A 19823-nucleotide genomic window follows, 5' to 3' on the forward strand; every position below is an offset into this window, starting at 1 on the left:
GCGTCATACCACAGCAATAATATAATTACTACGACAGTTTAATTCAAGAAATGATCTATGCTTCCAAACAATATAGTATTCATAATATAATATTTAAAGTATAATAATGACAGGCATATATATTTCAGTTCAGTAGAAAACTCAACCCTATTCATGATTTAAGGATCATGCCCAACATATGTGGTTATTTTCTATTTACATCTCCTTTAAAATATATTATAAATCGCAAAAACCGGACTTTCCTCTGTCTGCCATTCAGTTTTTACCTCCTGCCCTCTATCTGAACTTTGTGCAGCAACAGAACCACATGATTAAAAACAAACTATGAAATTAAACGAGAAGTGTATTGAGGGGGTGGGGCTTATCAGATACAAGAGATCATTGGATTGGTCAGAAGATGAAGTATGAGGTAACATTAAAAAAGTAGTTGGATGTTTTGGATGTTCATATCTTCTAATGAGAATTTTGTCACTGTTTTGGAGCACTCTAGCTTATAGATATTGTTATATCTAAAAAAAGCTTTGTTTTAATTTTACGGGACCTTTAACATTTTTCAATTCAATTCAATTCAATTCAGCTTTATTTGTATAGCGCTTTTACAATGTAGATTGTGTCAAAGCAGCTTCACATAAATGGTCATAGTAACTGGAACAGTGTGGTTCAGTAACTGGAACAGTGTGGTTCAGGTTTTAGTGTTTAAGTTCAGTTCAGTTCAGTTTAGCTCAGTTCAGTGTGATTTAATCATTACTGAGAGTTCAAACACTGAAGAGCAAAAATTTTTCTAGTACTTCTTTGTCATTTTGTAGCTTGACAGATCTAGCCCAATTCACTTTCATTGTAGACAAAAGAAAAGACACAGTGCATCCGGAAAGCATTTATAGCATTTCACTTTTTCCACATTTTTTATGTTACAACCTTATTTCGAAATGAACTAAATTAATTTATTTTCTCAAAATTCTACACACAATAGCCCATAATGACAATGTGAAAAAAAAAAGATTTTTTGAAATTGTTGAAATTTTCTAAAAATAAAAAACCTGAAAAATCACATGTACATAAGTATTCACAGCCTTTGCACATTACTTTGTTGATGCACCTTTGGCAGCAATTATAGCCTCAAGTCTTGAATGCCACAAGCTTGGCACACCTGTCTTTTTTTGTCCATTCCTCTATGCAGTACCTCTCAATCTCTATCAGGTTGGATCAGAAGCGACGTTGTACAGCCATTTTCAGATCTCTCCAGATATGTTCAATAGGATTTAGGTCGGGGCTCAGGCTGGGCCACTCAAGGATATTCACTGAGTTATTGTGAAGCCACTCCATTGATATTTTGGTGATGTGCTTTGGGTCATTGTCCAGCTGGAAGGTGAACCGTTGCCCCAGTCTGAGGTCAAGTGCACTCTGAAGCAGGTTTTCATTCAGGATGTCTCTGTACATCGCTGCATTCACTTTCCCTCTACCCTGACTAGTCTGCTAGTTCCTGCTGCTGAATAACATCCCCACAGCATGATGCTGCCAACACCATGCTTCACTGTAGGGATGGTATTAGCCTAGTGATGAGGGGTGCCTGGTTTTCTCCAAATGTAACGCCTGGCATTCCCTCCAAAAAGTTAAATTTTAGCCTCATCAGATCAGAGAATTTTGTTTCTTATGGACTGAGAGTCCTTCAGATGCCTTTTGGCAAATTCCAGGAGGGGCGTGGCTTCCATCTAGCCACTCTACCAAACAGATTTGATTGGTGGATTGCTACACAGATGGCTGTCCTTCTGTGAGGTTCTCCTCTCTCCATAAAAGAACGCTGGAGCTCAGTCAGAGTGACCATCGGGTTATTGATCACCTCCCTGACTAAGGCCTTTCTCCTCCGATCACTCAGCTTAGATGGCAAGCCAGCTCTAGGAAGAATCCTGGTGGTTCCAAACATCTTCCACTTACGGATGATGGAGGCCACTGTGCTCATTGGAACTTTCAGAGCAATAGAATTTTTTCGGTAACCTTTCCCCAGCCTTGTGCCTCGAGACAATCCTGTCTCAGAGGTCTACGGACAGTTCCTTTGTCTTCATGCTTGCTTTGTGCTGTGACATGCACTGTCAACCCTGGGACCTTGTATAGACAAGTGTATGCCTTTTCAAATCATGTCCAATTAACTGAGTTTACCACAGGTGAACTCAAATTAAGCTGCTGAAACATCTCAAGAATGATCAGTGGAAACAGAATGTACCTGAGCTCAATTTAGAGTTTTTTTCAGGTTTTTTATTTTTAATAAATTTGCTACAATTAAAAAAAAATAATTCCATTGTCATTATGGGCTATTGTGTGTAGAATTTTGAGGAAATAAATGAATTTAATCCATTTTGGAATAAGACTGTAACAATTAAAAAGTGGAAAAAGTGGAAAAAGTGAAGCGCTATGAATGCTATCAAGGAAAGTAGGGTATTAAAGCAACCAATCAAATAAAAAGTAGATGGTGGAGATGAAGATGATAGATTCAACCAGTGTCGTCCAGGCACAATTACACAACAAGATTGATCTCATCATAAAGTAGCCTCATAAGCAGCCTTATAATAAGCTTAATAGTGAACAATCATTATCGCAAAGCAACCCTTTCGGGAAGATTCAACCCCCCTCTTGTATCTTATATCCTCCTCTCACATCTCATTACTTTTTCATTTAATCAATGGAATGAAGTAGACTAACGAGGAAGTATGTAAAACTAGGTGGCTCATGCTTCATCTTTTCCGCAGGTAGACATAAACAGGCCAGGCTGCTGCTACAGATGCGATACCACTGCAGAAAACGAGCCAGAATTCATTTTACTCCATCCAAGACCAGAGTCATCTGAGGTAAGATTAGACATTATAGAAGCAGAAACACCACCACACCCTGTACGCAGTGATCCACTGCAGTCTGCTAGCAAGCAACAGGGAGTATTTTACATCTGCATTCTCTTTTACCCTCTCCAAACACACCCTGACTAAGAAACACCACGTTTTTTTCCTGGTGTAATTTGATTTGTACTGTAGGTGTCAGTTCAGAATGGATATCGGGAAAAGTGAGGTCATTTGAGCACTTCAGAGAGAGTCACCAATCATCAGCTAACATCTGACTGCGGGCGGCTGGTTTTCAATCAATATCAACAAAGACTTCGCTCTCTGCTAAGACAAAGCTCGATGACACAAAAGGTGGAAGTAGTTCACCCGAAAATGACAAATTACTTACCATTTACTCACTTTTAAGTGGTTTAAACGCCTTTATGAGTTTATTTGTTTGTATTAATCCGCTGTACGAACACAAAGGAAGATATTTTGAAGAAGGTTTGAAGGAAACTGGTTGCCATTGACATCCATAGGAGAAAAATAAAATACCATTAAAGTCAATGGCAAACAGTTCATAACATTCCTCTAAATATCTCAAGTTTTGTTCAGCAGAATAAAGAAACTCAGAGGTTTGTAAAAGTGAAAGGCGAGTAAATAATGACAGAATTTTCTTTTTTGTGTGAACTATAAAACAAAATTCAACATTTGAGCAAATAAAAAAACAAAAAAACAACAACAACTTTGCAACAACAATCTAAGCAAAGCCCATTAAAAATGTCAACATGTATGATGCTACCATCACAAATATGAATAGCTACTGACAGCCTTTTGTTCAGTGTACAGGCTAAAATCTGGCACTTGTTATGACAACAATGACAGACATTTGTTTGACAAACTACTAGAAAAGGTGGAAAGCCAGTAAATAGATTTGAGCAAAAACAGTGGATCCATTATCTTTACTGTCTTAAAGATGTCTCATGTAAATAGTAAAATACCAAATATACATAAACGGGCTTCCAATATTCCAAATATTACAGATATTTATTTGAATATAATATGAACATTTTGCAGTATATACAGTACACCACTATCTGGGGTTGGTCTTTTCTTTTTTACTTTCTACTTATGCCTCTTCACCAAAGTTGCATTTATTTGACCAAAATGTAATAAAATTAGTAATATGGTTAAGCTATTGCAATTTTAAATAATCATTTTATATTGTTTATATATTTACAAATGTTTTGTATTGCCATTCTCAAGATTTTCTTTATAAGACCTCATTTGCACCAAAAAATATTTTATCAAAATATGATTTGGCATTTAGTTGTTACATTTTTACTTCAGTATAGAGTTGTTGTTTTATTTTATTCTAAAATGTATTCATCCTTATTTAAGATATTTGTTTATTTTAATTACATTTTAAGATCAAATTTTGCATAACGTTGTTTTTGACATTTTATGTTATAGAATTCTGTTTAATATAATCTAGATATAATAATCTTATAAAATAAATCTTATAAAAATATGTATAGTTTTCAATTATTAGGTTTTCTTTTTTATAAGTTGTGTTTGCTTCTTTGTCTCAATAAATTGTTTGATTATTTAAATATTATTTGCAGCATTCGTTAAAGGGCGCCTATGGTGAAAAAATCTACTTTTCAAGCTGTTTGGACAGACGTGTGTGTAAGTATAGTGTATAGACCTTCATGCTGGGGTGATATAAACACACCCAGTCCTTTTTTCAATTTAACAACATAAAAACGGTGGACCAATTGGAGCGGTTTTTAGATCGACTGCAACTTGAAGTAGGAGTGCGGTCCCCCCGCCCACCAATATTGATTGACAGGCGCACGTCACCATATCCTCAGTTTCTTGTTTTACATCCGCCATTTTCAGCGTGTGAGTCAAAGCGATTTCACCAAAGAAACCCTTGCTCTATTTTTAGATGCAAGGCTCATTGGGCTCAACACAAGATCAACATGCACCACATGATCGCTCTAATCGGAATTATTGTTTGTAACTTAGTTTGTTTGTGGGTAGGTTTGCAAACTAGTGTACTTTTTATTGCGTTTACCTTAAAATTCAGCCGCTTGCATTTCTCGCGGTCACAAGCTCCCTGTGAGTGTGATCTTAACTACAGGAGCAGCTGGAAAGTGCGAGTGCGTTGCCTCACGTGAGTGTCGCTCCACTGGAAATAAAATAACAAACTTGCCTGCAGGTCGCACACAAGAAGCGCCGCTCGGCGACGTGCAGCGTAGCGCCATGCATTTTAGAATTTTAAACATAGTTTTCTATCAGGGTACACACAACGACGCTTCAAGTCGGCAGCTGTCCGCGGAGCCCAGCCATGATTTGGGACACTTCATATTTCTGCTACGCCACAGAGCTCCATCTGAATAGTTTCATTTTAAATAACATGTGAATGTGCGTGTCTGGTGTGCCGTTTCGCGGCTCTAAGCGAGTCTTCCGGTACCTCTCTGCTTGGTCTGTGTCAGAGTCGTACATATACGTCTGAATGCTGATCCTCTCACTTGCTTCTTTCTGTGTGCCTGTCTGTTGCCAAACACATAGCGGGGGAGCTCTTGGCTCCGCCCCCTTGTTACGTTGGGCAGGGATTTGAAACTAATTTTTATGTGAAGCATGACACCCCAAAACAGCGACCTGTGTACACGCCCCCAAAATAACACTTTTTAACAAATTATTAAAAAATATCAAAATTGTGTTTTGAACTGAACCTAAACTGGCACAATCAGAAGAACCATAATTTTAATATTAAATCTTAAAAAGGGGTAAACTATATGCCCTTTAAAATAACTATTTTACATTTTTAAAGTTACTTTTATTATTGTTATTATTTTTTTTTTTTTGCACTGACCCTCTAGTACTCCTACGCAGCCCTCTGGAAGCCCCTTGTTAAATAAAATATTAAAAGTAAAATTTTTGTTCAAAACATCTGCAACCTTTAACCTCAAAAACTGTATTTTATAGTATTTTAATAACCAAAATATTACACACATCATCCTTAAGATCTTGGTAAAAATAAATAACCAACAAGAATTCCAAATAAAAATTGTAATATCACACTGTTAACAATTTCCTGTAGAGTCTACAGCAACTTACTGGCAGCAGTTCACCAGTAACTTGCTGTACATCAATTACAGCAAAAACACTGTATTTACATTTACAGCATCATTTACCTTGCTGTGTATGTATTAACAGCATTGTATATCTTTACTATAAACATACACAATTTTTTTTTACTATGAAACTTTAAAATACAGTAACATTCATTTAATATCGCAGTTAAATACTTTGTAGTTTACATAAAATTGTTAACGGTGCATATTAAAAGAATGTAAAAACAGATACATAAAAAAGCTTCAGAATGATACAAAGTTAGTCCAAAAGCTCTGACCTTCTCGTCTTCCACGCGTTGGCGTCTCTTCTCCTCGACGGCAGAGCGGCGGAGCATCTCCTTGTGTCGCTGCTCCTCCAGACGCCTACCTCGCTCCACCACCGAGCGCTCGTACTGCTGCTGCGCCCGCTGCTCCTTCTCCCACAGCGCACGCTCCCGCAGGGCTGCACACACACACACACATATGATGGGTCAGTATATAGATCGCCTGACACACCAAAGACCAAACCTCTCCATACCTGCTGACAACACTGATTCACTCACGCTAAAGCACTTAGAGGTATTATCAGAAGTCTCCCACTGCTCAAGAGCCATCAGATTCAGTGATAAATGGAGCAAAAGTCTATTGCCCTGGAATAACCTTCTGCTTTAACTCATCCAGCAGACTGGCACCAAATCCATTTAGGAATTAGGCACGGTTTTAAAGCTGAAAGGAATATATTATTTCACGAGAGTCTTTTGTTGACAGAAAGAACTGAATGTTTTGTTTGTAAACAGAGTTTAAAGGGATAGTTCAACCCGAATATTGCAATTTCGGGTATATTTTACTCACTATGCACTGCTTTGAGTTTCTTTCTTCTGCTGAACACAAAAGATATTTTGAAGGTTGAAAACTGACTTCCATACTATTATTTTTCATTTCATAGAAGTCAATGGTTACCAGTTTACAACATTTTTTGAAATTCAATTCAATTCAATTTATTTATAAAGCACTTTAAAACAACACAGTTGACCAAAGTGCTGACAACAAAGAGTAAAACAAACGTTAAAATACAAATAAATAAACATAAAATGTCAACATCTCAAGCTGTGCTAAAAGCCAAATTGAACAGGTGGGTTTTAAGAAGAGATTTAAAAACAGTGATGGAAGAGGCTTGCCTAATGTACAACGGCAGCTCATTCCACAATTATGGTGCAGCCACAGCAAAAGCCCGATCCCCTCTGAGCTTTCGACTGGTCCTGGGCACACCCAGGAGGAGCTGGTCGGCTGACCTGAGCGAACGATAAGGTGTGTAGGGACAGAGAAGCTCAGAGAGGTAAAGGGGTGCAGTGCCATTTAGACACTTAAAAACAAATAAAAGTACCTTCAAATGGATCCTGAAGTGCACGGGCAGCCAGTGAAGAGAAGATAAAATCGGGGTGATGTGCTCGTATTTGCGTGTGCCAGTTAAAAGACGTGCAGCTGCATTCTAAACCAGTTGCAGTCAAGAGATCAAAGACTGACTCACCCCAAAATAAAGGGCATTACAGTAGTCCAAGCGGGAGGTTATAAAAGCATGGATTACTGTTTCAAAGTCTGGTTTACTGTTCGAAATATCTGGTTTTGTGTGTTAACATAAAAAAGAAACTCATAAAGGGTTTTGAACCAGCAAATGTTGATAAATTTAAAAAGAAACAATCATGGTGCAAGCTCAAAAATCGTATTGATCTTGTTTCATTATTACGCAAGATCAGAGTATGTAAGATTATTGGGATTGATTTTAAAAATCTAATTAAAAAAAGATTACAAAATCTTTTTGGCTAAGTGAGAAAAGATTAAAGTTAGGTATTTTACCTGCAAATTTAGCTTAATTACAGTTGAAGACATAATTTAAGACCAGCCTTGCATTCAAACTTTATTTTTTAGCTATAATAACTTGTTTTAAGTTTGCCTAGGTTTGTCATTTAATGACAAAATACATTGTTATGTTTTGCAGAATTAAACTTCGTAATTTTGAAAAGCAACAAGAAATAATTTTATGTTGTAACTACTGTCAAGTTTTAATTTGAATAAAAAAACTGTGGACAATATGCATGTGTGTGGTCCTGTTTTATTCATATTGCAGTTCAGTTTGTCAGTTACTGTAAATCAATTACAGCAAAAAAACTGTAATTACATTTACAGCACCATTCGTCTTGCTGTGTATGTATTTACAGTGTTGTATATTGCTACTGTAATATATACAGTCTGTTGGAGCCATTTATGGGTTGCAATTTTTTTTGCACCACTAGAGGGTGCATAAGGTATTTATGCTCTCCTCAGGACAAGTGAGAGATGTGTAGAAGAAGAAGGTCAAACAAACTTTTTGACCGCCATGCTGTGAGAACGGGTTTATGTTTGTTTTAATTTTGACAAAATGGACAATAAATGGATTTGAATATCCAACTTTATTTACAAAGGTAAGGACATTTCACTTTTTTTATTAACCCGTTCAAACAACAAACGCGTCAGAACCAAGACCCAAATATTCGCATCTACACAGTCATTTTCACAATGGAACTTCGAATTACAGTAACAGACTGCATAACTGTCCTACAGTAAGATTCTGTTCATATTACAGTTCAGTTCACCAGTTACTGTAAATCACAGCAAAAATACTGTAATTATATTTACAGCAGCATTTGTCTTGATGTGTATGTATTTACAACATTGTATATCTTTATTGTAAAATATACAGAAATTTTCACAATGCAACTTTTAAATACAGTAACATACTGCATAACTGTCCTACAGTAAGATTAAGTTCATAAAACAGTTCAGTTCACTAGTTACGGTAATATAATTACAGCAAAAATACAGTATTTACATTTACAGCACCATTTACCTTGCTATATATGTATTTGCAGCATTTATATCTTTACTGTAAAATATACAGTACGGTAATTTTCACAATATAACTAAAAAAAACAGCAACATCCTACAGTAAGATTCAGTTCGTATCACAGTTCAGTTTGTGTTTTTTTTTCAGTTCATTTTGCTTAATTAAACTTTGGTATTTTGAAAAGCAACCAGTAATAATTTTGCGTTGTAACTACTGTCAAGTTTTAATTTGAATAAAAAACTGTAAACAATATGCAAATGTGTGGTCCTGATTTATTTTATACAACAATCTCATTTTAAGACAGAATATTTAATGACAATTCTTAAATAAAAATGAATTATGCAGTTTGCAATAGTTTTAAGACATTTCACACAAAATGAGAAATAAAGAAAACTGTTTAAAAGACAATTAACAAGCTAGTTTTAAGATAATTAGACTAAATACACTGCTTGGAATAAGTGTTATAATACATATTTTAACGACATTTCTTTCTTTAATAATATCTAGATAAGTTTTCCTACTGTTACAATAACTCCCAATAATTTCCCAGTACTGGGTTGTGTCTGGAACGGCCTCTGCTGTATAAAACATTTACTGGAATAGTTGGCGGTTCATTCTGTTGTGGTGACCTCTGAAAAAGAGACTAAACCATAGGAAAATGGATGATTGAATGAATAATTGTCTTACTGCACTGGCAGATTATCATTTATTGCTTGTATCTAGATGGTTATTTTTTAACATGATACGAAAAAAAAATTGTTCATTCATTCAGCTTAGTCCCTTTATTAATCAAGGGGTCACCACAGCGGAATGAACTGCCACTTATCGAGCATATGTTTTACGCAGCAACCCAACACTGGGAAAGACCATACACTCTTATTCACAAACATACACTACAGCCAATTTAGCTTATTCAATTTACCTATACCACGTGTCTTTGGATTGTGGGGGAAACCGGAGCACCCGGAGGAAACCCATGCAAACACGGAAGAACAAGCAAACTCCACACAGAAACGCCAAGTGACCCAGCCGGGGCTCGAACCATACTATCCTTTGCCCCCCCATGACGCCCAGTATTGCTCTTCAAAATGTTACACTTATTCTAATGTTACTTGCTGTTTCTTTGGAATTATTTGTTACATTTACGAACAATGATTGTTTTTAGGCATAAAGAATGTTTAATAAAAGACTCACCTTGGCTCTTATCTTTCTCCTCTCTTCTTTCTTTGGCCTGTCGAATTCTGTCCTTTTTTGACCCTCCATCTTTTGCAAGTGAGAAAAAACTACATTTAAAAAATGCACACAAACAATCAACAAACCTTTCAACGTCTGAAACATTCATATAATACTCAGCTATGGAAATAATTGTGATTTTCTTCCAGATGTACTGGATTTGTAAAGGTCTTTGTTGATGAAATGACACTATTTATTCTGTAACATTCTGGCAACATTTCTTCAAAATTGTAAATCAAAAACAGTGGTCAAATATTTTATGAAGAGTTATATGTAAATACTGCTTCCTTATAGCTATTTTGACCAATTGTCATTTAATGCTGTAAAAAACAACGTTCTTATTTTAACTTTGGAAGGAAAAAATAAATAAATCACCACATACTTTACAGAACAAAACAAAAACAAAACGGTAAAACAGAAAAGCTGCCATGTTTTCAGACATATCAACGTTTTAATGCAAAATAAATAAATATTCTGAGGAAAAACACTGATTTAATCACACCAAATGAAAAAATTTGTGATTTTCACCATGAGCCATTTTCTGAAAAAGATTATTGCAGACAATATTTCTATTGCAAAATAAAAAGAAGCTTTAGCAGATCTTATACTTACATTTTTCTCAATTCCGTAGCTACTAAATCCAGAAAAAAAAGTGTTCTCTTTTTTAATTACTATTTTTAAGCTGTCATTTATGACCCTGTTTAAAGGCCTAAAATAGAGCTGGCTGAAACTATTGGCTTTAATTGTGTAATGGATGCAAATATATGCAAAGTCACGGTGCTTAAGGGAAACACATGCGCTTTTTTATAAAACGATTTTCCAGGAATCATAGCGGAGCCTGTGGCACTGACTGACACTTTCCTTTTGGGTTCAAATATAACACACTTTTTTCAGTTAAGGAGATTTATTTGTTTAGTTTTTTTAAGGACAATGCATTCATATGAGACAGTATGCTTCACAAAATCAAATAAGGAATGCAAATATGCACACATACAGTATGCAGGACTATCGGAGGGCTCAACTTTTCCAGAATGTTAGTTTTTGTAAAACATCCTTCAGTGAATTTATTTAAATTACATTAATTTAATTGATAAGTTTTCAGTGTTTTGTGGGATATTTTGCGTATTCTGACCTATACAGTATCCGATTAGCTACTTCTGAGGCTACTGTGAGTCAAACTATGCACCTAATTTGACTTTACTGATAGGCTATATGTAGGAACAAACAGCTAGATCTGCCGATCTCAGTCTGTTGAATGAGTTTCTTTCTCACAAACTAATTGGCGTGAACAAGTATTCACAGTGGTATGAACCATTAAAGGGGTGGTCAAATGTATATTATATTATTCATTTGATTTTCATTTGTTCATTTTCTTTTCGGCTTAGTCCCTTTATTAATCTGGGGTCGCCACAGAGGATTGAACCACTAACTTATCCAGCATATGTTTTACATAGCGGATGCCCTTCCAGCTGCAACCCAACACTGGGATATACCCATACAGTCTCATTTACACGCATACACTATGGACAATTTAGCTTACCCAATTCACCTGTACCGCATGTCTTTGGACTTGTGAAGGGAAACCAGAGCACCCAGAGGAAACCCACGCAAACACAGGGAGAACTTGCAAACTCCACACAGAAATGCCAACTGACCAAGCCGAGGCTCAAACCAGCGACATTCTTGCTACTGTATGAGGTGACAGCAGTACCCACTGCACAACCATGACAGCCTAAATTTGATTTTTTTAACATAAATTTTAATTATTAAGATGACTATTTAAAAAAACAAAGCAGAGCAAAATTTTCTCAGTATTAAAGAGCAGAACCCCCTATACATTTTATTTTGATGTCCTTCAGGGAGGATCAAGTATTAATAGGGAGGTCAATCCCCCCTAGACCCCCCTATAAATTGCACCCTGCACATATGCAAAACATAATGCATGACTTCAAAACAATAAACACGACACCAAACACATTTATTTTCATTAGTCTGATAGAAGAAATGGCTATAATTAGCTAATAGTGAAAACCATGGCCTGTATGTCAGTAAGACTGAGGTTTTGAGAACAAATACACAAACGTTTCAAAAACAGCCATTTTACATATATTTATTGAATTAATATATTATACTGCAATGTGTGTTTGCTAAAACAATGGTTTGATTGATTTATTTATTTTTATATTTTAGGCTGCATAATAGCAGTTAATGTGACTGTATATGAAAGTCAGTTTTTTTTTTTGATAATACATTTATTATAAATAATTATTGTGGGTGTATATTTTATAAACAGTGCTCAGCATGTATGAGAACACCTCTCACAAATCTGTCATTTAAATGATTAGTACAGTTGAAGTCAGAATGATTTGCCCCTGTTTTTTCCCCAATTGCTGTTTAACGGAGAGAAGATTTCTTCATCATATTTCTAAACATATCACTTTTAATAACTCATCTCTAATAACGGATTTATTTTGTCTTTGCCATGATGACAGCGAATAATATTTGACTGGATATTTTCAAGACACTTCTATACAGCTTAAAGTGACATTTAAAGGCTTAACTTGGTTAATTAGATTAGGCAGGTTAGAGTAAATAGGCAAGTTATTGTATAACCATGGTTTATTCTGTAGATTATCGAGAAAAAAAATACAGCTAATAATTAGAGGCTAATAATTTTGACCTTAAAATGTTTTTTAAAAAATGAAAAACTGCTTTTATTCAGATTTTTGCTGTTTTTTTCTGATGAATCCCAAAGAGCACCAACGTGTTATTTGAGCTACCTCAAAGCACTTTTTGTTTAATTTTGGACTTGCAATATTATATTTGTGCATATACATTAGATTGAATGACATTATATACATTAGATACTGAAGCCCAATCTGGAGCTAATCTAACAAAATAACTTACAATAACGGTTAAAAAAAATATGTAGCCCAATGTATATGTTAGGGTAAATATTAATCAAATATTACATGCATGAAAAAAGAACAAAAAACAAGAAAACAAAAAAAAAATCCATGAAATAGTATTGCAATTTTGTAGTTCGCAATTTATTTTTGCATTATTTCACAAGAATTCAAATTATCTTTCTATTTCTAAAGACGCTGTGACTAAAATATTATTTTATTAAATGTTATAAATCTGTTCTGTTTAAATGCACCCAAATATTACCCATATTCACAGAGAAATGGATACAAATACTCAATTTTGAAATGAGGTTAATATACAGTGTCTCAGAAAATGTAATGTATTTCAGAAAACCATTAGTGCTTTCTAATATTTGATTTTATAAAAATGTATTATTTATTATTAATATGTTTTTATACACACAATACCTGCATTTTTTGGTTTGGAAAATAGGTCTTAAGTTCACCTGGACAGGTCAAGCTCATTCGTTTCCCACCTCAGCAGCCTGTTTCCATGACAACAGCTCTAGATGCTCGTTCTCCCTGTCTCCCACTCATCAATACTGTCATATCTGGGTGAGGCTCACATTTTAAACATAAAAACATGACGTACCTATCAGGTTTTCCACGACGGTGGCCATTTGCAGTTTTTCTCTGGGTGTATTCCAATGCTCAATATCCAGACAGCATTCCGACCCAATACGTTTAACTATCGATCACTATTTAAGTTGATAAATCAAAAGATCGACAGAAAAACGAGCAGTTTGACCTCAGGTTTGTTTCATTCGACCCTCATCACGGTCTCCGAGCAGACAGCAGTAGTGCAGGCTGAAAGAGCGCGAGGTTCTAATGAATTACAACACGCTCGACCAATCGCCGCGTGACGAGCGCGCGCACGCGAAAGCAACGCATTACGTCATAGTTTACATTGCGCTATATCTGGAAAGCTTGACAGCTGCGCACAGAGCAGAAATCTCATTTATTTCCCCCGGAGTAGAGACGTTCATTAAAGGTGTCTAGAAATAAAAAGACAATGCCTGTTTCAGTTTTCAAAAAGAATTACAATAACACAACTTTTGTCTGATAATTGGACAGTCACTAGCTTTTGACTCATGCACAAACAATGCACATATTATTATATTCAAAGCTTCTTTTAAAAGGAAATATACTTGTCTTAATCTTAGTCATCAACAAATGATTGGTTTGTAAATTTGCAAATCGCAAACCAAATTTGCCAATTCAGAGAATATACATATAGAATCTGTAGTCAAGCTTGCAAGTATATTAGAAATGCACTGACACCATATTTGCAGTAAGCAATACATATATTCATGCTACTGTCACATTTATACTAATTGTATTTACATATCCTGATTTAAACATTTATAAGATACACCAATGTATTCTAATATTGTTATTTAGCACTTCTGTACTCGATTTTATTTGCACAAAATATTTCCATTTGCAAAATTTAGCAGTACCATTGTTCATACTTTCTTTTAAAGTATCTCTCTTGTGGCATATTTTACATGCATCTGTTTATGTGTGTCTGTTATGCCAAAACCTTGCAATGTTGCTTTGAAATCAATGACAAACATTTATTCTATTGACCATTTTCTCATCACAACATTATCCTCGCTTGTATTAACATCTGTCTGAGCATGCAGACACGTGCTATAGGCAACCTTTGGTTTTTCACACTGCAGCACACGTGACCGAGCAAAACACAGTGACTAATATCACTGAAGCCTGTGGCTAGATACATGCTTACTATAATTATACTGCCTTTATATATGCACATCTAACACAAACAGACATAAAGACAACTTTGAATATTTTAGAAATACTGGTGGGAAAAGGGGAGTCATTTAGCTCAAAAGAAACCTAGAGAATAGCATCAATGCATGAGATTTCAAAAGGCTAAAAACACAAATTTCTAGGATTTTGAATGTCGTTGAATTTTATTTCAAAATCACAGGTTTTCTGATCAAAAGCAGCAGAGGACAAAAAGCAAGCATCGTGAGCTCATCAAAACAATGCAGCTAAAATTAACATGTTATAACCAACAACCACCATTTTCAGTCAAGAGGGCCAGTTCTGCAGGAATACAATCAATAAAATTTCCTGACTTTTGCATTAATCTGCCTACGTGCATACAAAAATACTCAGTCTGGTTATTTGCTTTGTGAGTATCGTTTTAGAAAGTAAAAAAAAAAGAAAAAGAAGTTTCCATTTTCATCTTACAAATATTTCAGTTGCTGATGTTTACTGTAGCTTAGTGTCAAGCTAGTAACACATAAGATTATTTTCATAAAGCAGCCCTGGAAAAAGGGGTACTCAATCATTTGAATACAAAAAGAAAAAAGAAAAGAAGATGGATTAAAACAGAGCAAGTCGGAGACAGGCTTTCTGAATAAATGCATCAGCCAATGCATCGATTTTGTGACCAGCAAATGATGAGACTTTTCAAAAACATTCAAGAAGACAAGAGGCTATCTAGAGGTATCAGCTTTTCTCACAAGAGTCTTACTCATCTTTACAGAGGTTTTGAATGTCTTTTAGGACACAGACTGCAAGACCAAACATAAAATTGGTTATCTTTTTTTATTGCGAATCCATAGATTCTGTACTTGTCACTAAATTCCACTTGATGTGAAATCAATATAAATACATTAAAAGATAACAAAATGAATTGAATGTGACAAAGCGGTTGTGTGTTTAGTCAGAGAAACCTAAAACTTGAGCCTCCGAGTACATAATGATGGAGGGGCGACTTCTGGGGAGGATTTTCACTTCGGACTGAGAAATATTCACTTCTCAGCATCTTTTAGATCTGGGAAATATACACGACAGAGTTAACACAAAACAGTAATAAATAAGTAAAACTCATGCATTGAGAGCATTCCAAACTGTTAATGAATCCCTCAAAAACATATAGCTTGTTGTAAATCTTGAACTTCAGATTACAAGTGCGCGTCAGTACTTACATCATCAATGTCCTCGTCATCATCACCGATATCATCAAACTGAATCTCATCGTCATCCCCAGGCCCGAAGGTATCAGTCTCGTTGATTTTGGCTGCAAAAGCATCAATGGAACGAATGTAATGACTTTGCATTTAATAGAGTGCAGCAAAAGGATCAGCATATCCCAAGCCAAGAAGCTGCTTTTATCAAGAGCGGTCTAGCAGACGTTATGTTTCTCAGATGAAATATACTGTACTCACCGTGTTCTGGAAGCTCTCCGTAGGCTTTCAGACTCCTAGCCTCGTCGGCATTATACTTCAAAATAACATCTGCTTTGTTATCCTGATAAGAGATTACAAAATGTCAGATATTTCAGCAAGCTTGCTTAAAAAAAACCTTACTTATCAAAATACAAAATTAATACTTTTAGGTGAATTTTTTAAATCAAATACGCATTTAGATCCTATTATAAAATGAGGTTATTATTTAAAGTTATATTATTTATTAATTTTAATGTTATACATTAATTCAATTTTTTTTAAACATTTAGTATGTTTACTGCTATGTATATACATTTAAAAAAAATCATTACATATACCATTTATATATTTTTTTACATATTAAATTATGAATAATAAATAAAATACAAATAATTATATTAAATATATTAGGTGTTTATTTGATTATTTATGTATTATTCTGCAGTGCAATTAAGAAGCCCCTTTATTACAAGAATATGATATACAAGTAAAATAACAGTAATTTATATTTTATTACTATCTAGTGCTACATACATTACTTTTAATAGACAGATTTAACTTTGAAATACTGCAGAAACAAACACAGTCGCACAAGACCTGTTAGTCCCTTTAATCAAATAAATTCTATTTTATATTATATATATATATATATATATATATATATATATATATATAAATATATAAATATAAATAAATCTGACATTGCATCATTTTGTATAGTAGCAATATATATTGCAATATGAATTTAATTTCACCAGATGATTTGAATAACTCTATTTTGAAAGATTTTATTCATTTAGATCAAAGATCCTAAAACTGAAGCCCGCAGGCCAAAGTTGGCCCATGGTACCCTTTGATTTGGCCCACCACCCCATCTAAAAAGAGAAGGAGAATGATGGGGATGGTTTAGAGATTGTCATTTCATTTAATGTTACCCTTTATTAGTTTATTTTATTGTTAAGCTACAAAAAAAGATAACTGAAAATAAATGTTTAATTTAAATGCTGTAATTTAGTTTAAAATGTACATACTGTCACCCGAGGAATAGACCACAATGCAGAGACTTTGATGAGCAAATCAGGGCAAAGGCAGTTACTGCTTGACTAGTGTGTTCAGCATTCAACTCCACTGTGTTATAATTGTGATTATGTATACAAGTTATAATGCAAAAAGTTATAGCAATAAAAGTTATCCTTTATTAGTTAATAAAATTCAAAGTTATATTTTTCATTTCATTTGAAAACTTTCTTAAATGAACTATGAAATTACACATGACAACTTAAATGTAAAACAATTGGTATATTTATTTTCAGCCAACGACTCTCAATGCTATTTGGTTTTTGGCCCTTCATACAAAAAAAGTTTGGGCACCCCTGAGATAGATCGACTGGGATGATCAAGTATTTTTCTATGCAGTGTATCTGAAAGCAAATATAAAAAGTTTTTTTTTTTTCCTGGGGAGTGTGACAGGGTTCAAATAGAGAAATTAAACAATCAAACGAAAATAGCGTGGTTATCATTGTACAATAATATTTTATATTTATAGTCCTTTACATTACAATATTTGATTGCATTTAATTAAATTTTCCATTAACTGTATCTTTTATATTATATTGGACAAAGCAATCAAGGAATGTCAGTATTTTACAATATTAACATAATTATACTAAATCATAAAATATGCTTTAAAAATCTAGTTATCCTTTAACCAATTAAATATGAGTTATATTTTATTACTTCTAGCTATACATTTAATTAAATAAAACAAACCTGGTAGTCCCTTAATCCAATGAGTATAATGTCTGACGTGTTGATCCACACCTTAACAAGAAAAGAAAAAAGATCATACATAAGAGGAACGTTCAATAGCTAACATTACACCGTAGCATCAATTAATTAACAAGACAGCACAACATTTTTCTAACATATCAGTCCAGCATCCAGTTGATTCCCACAGAGATGAAAACGCTGAATCTGCATTCAGCCTGAAGCTCTAAAATGCACCTTTTTCCGGAGCTTTCCTCGGATGTGACAAAGCCGCTTGACTCCATCGAAACACATGGCCTCCAGTCTCCCATTTCCCAACATCTTGATGACCTGAGCATATTCTAAAAGACAGAAAAGGCTTTTTAAACACAAACTAGTTCATGTGAATTCAATAAAACAGTTGAATATAGATTATATGGAAGAGTATTACAACACACCTTGTCCATCCTCTTTGAACACCAGCTCTCTCTTCTCAGATTCATTCTCGTTCTTACCACGTCGCCTATTTTTTCCTCCTTTTCCTGAATAAAGAAGAATAAAATTGGATCAGATGCCATCATATAATCGGAAACAATGCCAACAAACACATTAACTGTGTGACAATAATGAAATGTTGCCTAACGACTGAGCAAAGTACATCCAACACAATGTCAGTATGATGGATGACATCATAACACTGGATTAATTTCATATAAAACATTTACATAACAACATAAACACAGATTAACATTCAAAAAGATCTTAAAATTATTCAAATGAAAAGCTAACGTAGATTTAACAAATTCGCTACTATCCAACTGCGTAACACATAAAGCGGCCCGCCGCATCGTGTTTATTTCTTGACAGCAAGATTTATTTCGTATTATGTAGACAAATACATTAAAAATAAGTTAGAAATAAATTAATGTTGGACATTTTAAAATCAAACATTCACAATTCACTGCTATATTCAATATCTCGCGCAATGGCTCGCGTTACCTTGTTAGCTCATTTCAAGGCTAACATTTCACACGACTACCTTTCAAAACCGCCTTACCTTTGTTTTTCGGCATATTTGTTTAAGCACGTCGACGGCTGTCGTGTAAAGATCAGAAACGTCAGGGAGTTATAACCATATGTCAAAGATTTTACTTCTCAAACGTGCTGTTGGTGAGCAGATCAGCGCCGCTTGCGAGAAAAGCTGACAAGCACGCATGCGCGAACTGCCTCGTTCAACAACACAAAACTTTATTCGCACTCCCGGTCGGACATGAACTGATAGGGTGATGATTTTTTTGTAGAGACACTAGGTGCACATCATTTACAATAATAATCCTTAGATTATTTACAATGGTGCCAAATACCATGGGGATTTTTTATAGAAGAGTACACAGAATATAAACAAATATCAAAGATATGATGAAACTAAATACAAAAATACTATATATTAATCATATATTTTATTTTATTTCTTTATTTGTATGCCAAGTACAAGTGTTGTTTATACAGAAATCATTTTTATATAATCCCACATTGACAGTAATGATAATAAAAACAGTAAAGACACAAGAAAAAGAATTATAGAAAAAAACAAAATTAATAAATAGACAGCAACAATGAATGTTACAATCAGGGATAGTGCTGTGCTATCTTACAATGGTAGTCTAGTGTAGACTAATGAGGATCTGGAGAGAGAGAAAAGAAAAACGTGAAATTAGCTATGTGCAAGAGAAGTTACATTATTCTCCAGGAAATACATTTATAGCAGAGAAATATGATATTAGTTATTTTTAACCGCATCATAAAAATCTAAAACTGTGAAAAAAATAAGATTGACAAAATAAAGGTAACTGATTTGTATAATTTGTAACATATAATTCATAATAGTAATCTATCTATCT

General features: G+C 34.4%; 2 protein-coding genes across 9 annotated transcripts in view; both read right to left on the minus strand.

Annotated features, from left to right (window-relative positions):
• map7d2b (MAP7 domain containing 2b) overlaps positions 1-13797 on the minus strand; it is a 42396-nt gene extending 28599 nt beyond the window's left edge. For all 8 annotated transcript variants that reach the window (XR_015525013.1, XR_015525012.1, XR_015525011.1 and 5 more), the window contains exons 1-3: positions 13563-13797; positions 10005-10073; positions 6229-6392 (exon numbers count right to left, since the gene is read on the minus strand). Coding sequence is in view for 5 of the 8 variants with exons in the window: in XM_087309574.1 (XP_087165700.1) it covers positions 6229-6392; positions 10005-10073; positions 13563-13590 (261 nt within the window). In the remaining 3 variants the exon portion in view is untranslated. The remainder of the gene's footprint in view (positions 1-6228; positions 6393-10004; positions 10074-13562) is intronic.
• A 1089-nt stretch (positions 13798-14886) lies between these two features.
• eif1axb (eukaryotic translation initiation factor 1A X-linked b) lies at positions 14887-19134 on the minus strand. The gene is given in 7 exon segments (NM_001025453.1): positions 14887-15782; positions 15937-16028; positions 16177-16258; positions 17947-17997; positions 18181-18284; positions 18381-18464; positions 18980-19134. Coding segments are annotated over 7 exon segments (435 nt in total). The 5' UTR covers positions 18996-19134; the 3' UTR covers positions 14887-15776.
• Between the last annotated feature and the right edge of the window lie 689 nt (positions 19135-19823).

This window comes from Danio rerio, chromosome 24 (genome assembly GCF_052040795.2).
Source record: "Danio rerio strain M-AB ecotype USA chromosome 24, GRCz13ab, whole genome shotgun sequence".
In the NCBI taxonomy this organism is placed as follows: Eukaryota; Metazoa; Chordata; class Actinopteri; order Cypriniformes; family Danionidae; genus Danio; species Danio rerio.